At 44.8% G+C, this 8,481-nt stretch overlaps 1 protein-coding gene across 1 annotated transcript in view; it reads right to left on the bottom strand.

Moving 5' to 3' along the window:
• Positions 1 to 2,405: 2,405 nt before the first annotated feature.
• Positions 2,406 to 8,481, bottom strand: part of LOC308581478 (uncharacterized protein) — a 34,169-nt gene continuing 28,093 nt past the window's right edge. The window contains exons 6-8 of the mRNA XM_081183888.1: positions 7,517 to 8,455; positions 5,068 to 5,157; positions 2,406 to 3,989 (exon numbers count right to left, since the gene is read on the bottom strand). Of these exons, the coding sequence (XP_081040014.1) occupies positions 3,675 to 3,989; positions 5,068 to 5,157; positions 7,517 to 8,455 (1,344 nt within the window). The 3' untranslated portion in view covers positions 2,406 to 3,674. The remainder of the gene's footprint in view (positions 3,990 to 5,067; positions 5,158 to 7,516; positions 8,456 to 8,481) is intronic.

The raw sequence follows: 8,481 nt of genomic DNA, 5'->3' as shown, positions 1-8,481 counted from the left end.
TGCTTGGAAGAGGCCTCTGTTTAATTTAGCCGACTTAATAGATTTAGTAAGCATACGTTAGTAAAATTAGGTACAACATAAATATTATTACTTAGTTTTTAGTTTTTCTTACAAAATAAGAAAATCATGGCAGGATGTAGAGAACGTTTCCTGAAGGATCAGTTACACCATTTCTGTTTTCCTTCATGATACAGGCTTCAATCCTATGCAAACTCACCTGGTAGTAAGCCCCACTTAACTCAAGGGAGCAGACATTTACAGCATTGCATTGTTTTTCAGCTACATACTGGAAGTACCGTACTCATATTAGCATATATTTTTATGTGGCAGACAATAGGTAGTTTAGTTTACTGTATGTCCTTTCCCAAACTCAGTTCTTAAGAAGGATGGGAAGACCTGTTGTCATTGGTTCCCAGGGGTAGTGTAGACGTGCATGCTTTTACTCAGATCCCCAGGATTTCAGAAGAATTTCAGAAGAATTTGCACTTCCACAGTAGGACATCCGGGAGGGCCCTGCTGTCACTCTGCCTCCATTAATGAATGCCTGGTACTTCACTTCGTACAAGAGGAGGTGCGTCAAGATGGCGATGAGGTAAGACGCATTTGCCGGAGTTCATTTCGAATCCTCTCTAAAATCTGTGTTGTGGCTCCCAGCCTTTCAAGTTTTTGCTGAAGACTGTATCAGGGTGTTGGAGCCCATGCCAGGAGTTCACATTGTTGATAACTGTAAAGCCTGCATCGTAAATCAGCTTTAATGAGCAGATAATTGTATTCTCCGGCAGCCTTGGAAGCAGCCTTCGACTTACTGGTTTTCCGCCAGCTCACATCCAGTTGTATTTTTATTTCTTCCACCTTTTATTACCTTTTAAGCACTGTTATTTTAAAAGACTCATAACGATGGGCCAAGGCAAACGCCTAAGGGATTGTGACGAGGCTCTGCCCTCCCCAAGAGCCAAACAATTAAAAACCGACCCCCTCGTGTCTGGCAATCGGAGTGACCCCACTGAACACTGCTATAGGGTGAAAACTCAGAACCGTTTCTACCCTCTAATGTCTCCAGAAACAACATCAACACCAGAGGAATTACTTTTACTCCAGATTAAAACTGCGGACGGCAAGCTTGGAGAAAGAGGGTGTGTACAAGAGGTGCATTTTCAGAAGAACAAACACTTCCAGAAACTTTCCCATCACAAGTCATTTGAGAATGGGCTGCCCATATAAGTAATGCAAGAGTGGCTAATCCTAGTTTGGGGGCCTGATCTACTTCTACAAGCAAATGTTTCTGACTCCCCATGACCATACTGATTTTAGGCATAGCAGCAAAAATAGACACAACACTGGGATGGGGAAAACCAAGAGCATAACCTTGATGGGGGTGCAGGTTGCTGCTTCCCAGGTAATTAGATATAATTAGGCCATTACCCCTCCTCTCAGCTGATCTGCATGGATTAGCTAAGGAGGGGAGGCTGCGGGTGTGTCTTGTGGGTGCATGCATGCAAGAGTGGCCACACTCACCACTGGTATGTGGCCTATGGAAGGCTGGCCAAGGGTGAATGTGGCCCTCATATCCAAAAAGTGTTGGGAGGGGTGAGGAAGGTGCAGCATGGAACAGAAGTACCCATTTGCAGATGTATTTATGTCAATCTGCTGTCCTAATTCGGCCTTCCCCAACCTGATGCCCCCTAGATGTTTTGAACTACAACTCCCATCATCCCCAGCCAGCCCATGAATCTAAAACATCTGGAGCGCACCAGCTTGAGGAAGGTTGTCCTTGTGAAGTAGGAGGGATGTTTGGGAGCAAATCACGTTTCTTATTCAACTGCAACACAACAGCCTTGCTGTGTTGCCAGTGGGTCTTATTCTCTGGTAGCTGCCTGCCACCACCACCTTCCAACTTACTCTTGCAGCCCAGACCTGGGATGCACCAAAACAATTGCTTTTCAAAAGGTCCCGAGCCACTGCACCTGGCATCCCTTGGTTCACAAACTGCTAGGGAAATCAGGGCTAGCTTCCAGCTGCCTTATCCTGGTCCAAGCTCAAAGCAACTTGATTGTTTCCCTGGGAGACCACTCCTAACTTCCTCAAACCCAAGAACTCTGAGACCAAGGGCACTGTGCATGTCCCAGACATTTCCCTTGTAACTTACTCAGGGTGTAAAGACAGCCCACACTCCCTGAGCCCTTCCCAGATCTCAGAAGAGCATGCTGGTCTCTTACACTCTGATCCTAAACTTTCAGTAGCATAAATTCCAAGCATCTCTAGGCATATGGTTACGGTGGAACCTAGGTAGACAAAATAACCTTCCACCCCCACTCCTTCATGGTCTCCTGAGAAAGTCAGGTGCCAATATAAGACACATGGGGATTCTAAAACTCTGAGGCTGGGAATAACACACACTTCAGTGGTCAGCTTAGGAAACTTTATTAAATCTTTATAAAAGGTAAAGGAAAAGCAGGCAGAAGGTCGAAACAGAATACAAAATAAACCAGGACACTGTGGCTCTAAAACTTGACTAATCCTAGCCTAGCCATTACAATATGATTCTAATTTACTTATGAGTAGACAACAAAGATGATCAGCCTTGCATAAAGCCCAGTCTGAATCCCGGATGGTAGGAGGGAACTCAGAGGCAGCTAAGCTTTCTTAAAGGTTCTTCTTGTCTTCTTGAGGGAGTGACTTCTGACAACTGCTGACCAAGGGGGCCAATGTTGAGGCAGCTGTAGTCTCTCAGGTAGGTGTCTTAGGTACCCTCTTTGAAAGTGAAGAGAATTGGCAGGAGATACTTGACAAATTGGCTTAGAGAAATGGTGGGGGCAGTTCAGGGCCTTTCTTCACAGTCCTAACAACTAACAAGTTTAAGAGTAATTTTAGGTTTCCTGCTTAAAACGCAAAGTCTATTCCTGAAGACAACCAGGAGGGTTCTTGGAGAGCCAAAGTAGTATGTGAGATAGGACAGAGTGTTGCAAAATATTGCAATGGCAGGCCAGCAATGTATCTAATAGGCATTTAACGGTTTAATTTAAACACATGCACACTGGTCTATCAATACACATGCGCATTGTTAGTTTTTTATAAGGACAAGCAGTGTCCTATAGTGCAGCCATGCCTGAAAAGCATTCCCTCTCTGAGTCTTCTTCTGAGTAGATTGCATATTTCAGGAGAAAGCCAAGTATGTGCTTCTGGGGAAAGTATGTATAAGCACATGTTGACCAGAAGGTACATGTGGAGATCCTCTCATAAGTGTGTAGTGGTGAGAGAAGAGAGAGAGAGAAGAGATTTTTAGATCCCTAAGGAGTACAGGCTGGTGCAATGTGCCTTTCCTGCAGCTTTCCTTGCCAATTACCGTATTTTTCGCTCCATAAGAAGCACTTTTTTCCTCCTAAAAAGTAAGGGGAGTGAATGCCTACGGACGGCAGCGGGATCCCGCTGCAGTTGCAAGCGGAGGATCCATGGCTCCCCTTCCTTCCCTCCTCTGAGGCTCACTTTAAAGCAGCAAAGCAGACAGGAGCTGCCCACTTTGCTGCTTTAAACAGTTTAGTACATCATTTGATTGAGATTCCCCCCCCCCCCCGTTTTCCTCCTCTAAAAACTAGGTGCGTCTTATGGTCGGGTGCGTCTTATGGAGCGAAAAATACGGTAAGTGCCTGTGCAAACAGATAAGGTGCCTCTCTCTCTTAGGTTGACTTTTTCTCACACCGTGAGCCTTCCCAGCCGCTGTAACATTGGCATGCGAATTCTTTGGCCATCTGGACTTGCTCCTTCGCTGACATCTGACCCCTGACAACAAAGCGTGGCTCTTCCGAATGCCTCTGAATAGAGAAGCTGGTAGGAGTGAGGTGCAGAAAAGCATCGAGGTGCCCGTCTTGCCGCACACAGCGGCCCTTCTTTGAACACAAAATCTGGCTACACAGCCTGGTGCTGCTGGTCACGTTTACAATGTACGGACCAAGGACAGTGTCCACGTACTTCTTCACATCGAGGCAGGCTTCCTGAAAGGGGCAAAACCAAGTCCAGGGGAAGAAAGTTAGCATTTTCCCATTCTAAGTGGGCAACAGCCAAGTTCCTTCAACACATCCCTGCTGCTGTAGGACCAAACCTTTAAGAGCATGAATGGGAGGATTCCTCCTGCCACTGCCTGATCTCCAAGCCCCATCTTCAGTCCCCCATGAGTTACTCACAAAGCGAGACCAACATCAACACACACCTAATCGCAGAACTAACAAAATTAGCTATTTGCCTTCATACCTTAATGTGTATTTTCATTTTTTAACGGTGTCTTATGTTTTTAACCTTGTATACCACCCTGATAATTTGTGATATGGCAGTGCAGACTTTTATAAATATAAGTAAAGAAGCCTGGCTGGCTAGCTGACTTGATGATGCAAAAGGACTACCACTAACCCCATTCAAGCTAATAACGGCATCCTACCCCAGAGCTTCTCCTTCAACCTATACATTTGTGAATATAAAAAGTTTTGCAAAGAGGCAATAAGGTTCCAGGGCACATTCAGGACTGTCCCCTTCAACATAGACTCGCCTGTCTAAACTGGGGCTTCCCATCATTTGGTAAAGGAGGAGAAAGGCAAGTCAAAAAATAAGGATGCTTCACCTCTCTCTTAAGGGACTTGCAAATCTGAGCACCTCATAGTCACAGATTTATTCACAACCACAAGGCAGCTACTGTAACACACAGGTTGATGTACAAAAGCAGAGAGAGATGTATGTACTGCTTGGTTGTAAGAAAACAAAACAAAACTCTGCTCCATAGCTACAGGATCCTGCTGCTGTCCCTTGACTGGTTCACTTATTTGGCCTCATTTTTATCCCACGCTTCCTCAAGGAGCCCAGGGTAACACATAAAGTTCTTCCGCCCTCCCCCAATTTATCATCACAAGAACCCTGCAAGGTAAGTTAGGCCAAGATACTGTGACTGGCTCCAAGACCCCCCAGCAACTTCCATGGCTGAATGAGGATCTGAACCTGGGACTCGACAGTCAGGCTCCCGACACTCCAGCCACTGAACCACACTGGCTTCCACTCCCACTCCTGCTCCTCTGCGTCACTCACCTCAGAGTTATTGTCATTTGTGCTCCCCCACAAGATGACCCCAGCAGCACCTTGAGAAGCACTCTCACCAATGGTGTGGACCAGGTCCTCCTGCAGAACAAGCAGAGCAAAAACAGTGAGTTCACCAGCAGTCTCTTCTCTGACATCTGGATTTGCATGCCCATCATTGGGTCCTTCTTGGTCCATTAAAACCAGAGGTGAGGAAACAGTGACTTCTTGAACTCTAGCTCCCATTAGCCCTGGCCAGGATGGCAATGGCCAGGGGCGATGGGGAGTTATAGTTGAGCCACATCTTCCCCACCCCTCCTTTAGACAGCAGCAACACTCTGGGATTCTTGGCCATACTTAGGATTATGTATTAAGAAAGGAATCAGGAAATGATCAGTGATTAAACATTTAGCCTGCTGCCTTTAACAAAGTGTTTAAAAAATAACCCCCCCCCTTTTTTTTGGAGATCTAACTCCTTCTCCTCAGTGGCTCCTTTGTTAATTGACCTTTGTGTGGATGACCTTCAAATCCATCTGCTTTTATCGGATCACTTGTCTCAAGATATCTTTCTGATCTGACACTTCCTCGTGGACATGCCAGCATTATTATTACATGCCCCTGTCTCCCAGGCATGCAATGCTTTTCTTAGTCATCTTCAAATTCCTCCAGAGTCAAGTCATTGCCCAGTGCTGATGCTCCTTCCTCTTCAGCATTCTTAGAAACCACCTGATTCCTCCTCTCATCCATGCTCTGGTCACATCCTGCCTTCGCTGCTACAAATCCTGCTGCTCATCACTCTCTGGTCCTCTCTCCATTTCAGCAAATTCAGAAAGCCTCAGCTAAAATGATCCCTCTCTCTAAAGATCCTGTAGCAAAATTATTTGGATATGTAAAGTATAGTGTACTAGAAAATGATTTAGAGATGGTGATTACTTTGCTAACAGCAGCCAGGCTCACAATATGACAGAGCCATCCACTGGCACATTTAGTTAATTGGATAGGCAACGAGAACACAAATCCATTGAGAAGGGAAGTTTGTTTGTCTCTTATCGGAACAACAAAATGCAGGATTCAGCAAAAACCTATACTTGCCACTGGTTTAATCTCTTGGGATATGTTATTTATTATTATTTATTTAATAAATGTAAACACCTCTTGATTATTTAAAAAAAACCCTCAAAGCAGTTTACAAAATTGGAAGTACAGATCAGGAAATTTAAATACGAGAAGAAGAAATGCATTGTACAGCAATATGCTTAGTATGCTCAGCAGGAAGAGGGAATCATATGTTTTTAATTATGTGAATATTTCTTAGTATACAATATTTATACTGGCCTGTTTTCACACTGACTTTGCTCTGTGCAGGCATGGGGAGGGGGAGCAGAAGTGTTTTTCAGAGCTTGCTTGCAAGGAGATACTCACTATGTGGAGACAGTGTGAGAGGAGCCTGGGCTTTGCAGTCACCACCCACCCCAAACCTTCCCTATGAAAGGGGCACAAGGTGAGAAAAGGGTAGAAGAAGCAGTGGGAGGGGGGAGCAATGGTGTCTTGAAAAAGCCTGATCCGAAATGAAGCTCTGGCTCATTTCCCTGCTGCTCCCTACTAAGTATATGGAAGAACCTCTCCCCCTCTATTGTGTCACCATGGCAGTGTTTCATCTCTTCCTTTAAATTCATTCTTAAAATAGCTTCCCTCTGCAAAGGCTCTCCTGGGCTCCCCTAGATTCACTTGTTCCATGCCTATCACTAGCTAACTCCTCTACAGCCTTCCTTCCAAAACATCCTCACCCCACCTCCCTACACCCCAAATCAAAGCTTACTTTCTCCTTAGTCCTGCCCATTACTGACAAACTAAAGTCTGCTGGGCAGGGACTGTGCTAGTTTGAGGTTTTGCAGTACATTTTCATTACTGACACAACATCAACATTTATATTTATTTTTTAAAAAACCCCGATTTTCTTAAAAGAAATCTGAAATAGGAATAGTTTGATATTTTTCTTTCATAATATTTACTTATAAAATGGGGGGAAATTAAAATACATAACAACATTCGAAAACACAAGAATTTTCAACATTGGCTTATTGAAAAACAAGAGCCTTCATAACATTTCTGACCAAAAATAAAAGTGTGACATATACCAGAAACAGTTGCAAAAGGGAGAACAACAACAGCGTTTTTGCTTAACCAGGAGAAATGTTATGAACATCTAAATGCTGGGGTAAGTGTTTTTCTCAAAATGAAATATTAGAATATTAATATTAGAAATATTTGACATGGCTACCGCTCATTCCCAGGAAAATCACTGTAGCAGATTCTTAATGGCAACTGCACACACTGAAGCCAAGATTCTCCAAGCATCCCAACAGAGAAGTATCTCCCACTTCCATGTTCTGTTTTCAGGTTAAGTACTTATTGGCAAAGATTGATTCTATTCTCCACTGGGACATCTGGGAAAGCTTACCTGTGACAGGAAGCTCTGTGTCTGTGTGAACTGATATTCAATGGAAGCATAAGGCAAGACTGGGATGCTTCCATTCCCCGTCTGGTTCACTATCCTGAATGCCTCTTGGACTCGATGACGGACATACTCAAGAGTCTTGTTGAGGAATCTGAGCTCTTTGGGAAGATAAATGCTGGGATAGAGAGCTCGGCTTTGGTTCCACAGCCACTGCAATTCATCATTCCTCTGCTTCTCAATCTCTGGACATTCTCCGGTGTAATCAGTGCTTTTGTATGCATTGTTATAGCAGTCAGGGAAGCCATAGAAGCCCCAGAAACCCTCCGGCCTCAGGGTTCGGCCAAGCGCCAAAGTCAGCTCCATGAATGCCTGACTCATTTGCTCGAATTCTCGCTTAGCTTCCCTAGCCACCTTATCAGCAGGCCAGTCGGGGTGCTGCTCCTTCACCAGCTCTATGGATTTATTCTGGTAGATCTGCATGGAGTCCCAGTTGCGAACCCACAAGGGACGCCAGCTCTCCCAGTCCACAACCGCCAGACCTTTGAAACCTGCCTCCGAAATTGTTTTTTCAATATCTTGCCCAGTCTTCCAAAGATGACTATTGAGGCTGGCGTTTTGGGGGGTGCCCCCGTTGACTGCTGTGCCGTTCTCAGTGTAGTATGGATAATATCCTAACCTGTTGCTGTAGAAAAGGGTAATGTCGCTCCCTGTGAATGATTCGTTCTGGTTGGCAACCACATCAAAAATCCCCAAGTCAAGGGATACTCTGTATTTCTCTTCACACTCTTGACTGGGAGCATTCCAGACGGTGATGAATGGGTGATCCAGTATTACAGGGCCTCCACCAGCCATTTGACGGCTCCAAGCCACTGAGAAAACATCCAGCAAGCAGACCCACAGTGTCAAGTATGCTGTAATAACTGCCATTTTGAAGCCAATTTCCTAAGATACCTTTGGAAATTGCTCTA

This window comes from Podarcis bocagei, assembly GCF_964188305.1.
Source record: "Podarcis bocagei genome assembly, chromosome: 2".
Taxonomy (NCBI): Eukaryota; Metazoa; Chordata; class Lepidosauria; order Squamata; family Lacertidae; genus Podarcis; species Podarcis bocagei.
This window is presented reverse-complemented; position numbering and strand designations above follow the sequence as displayed.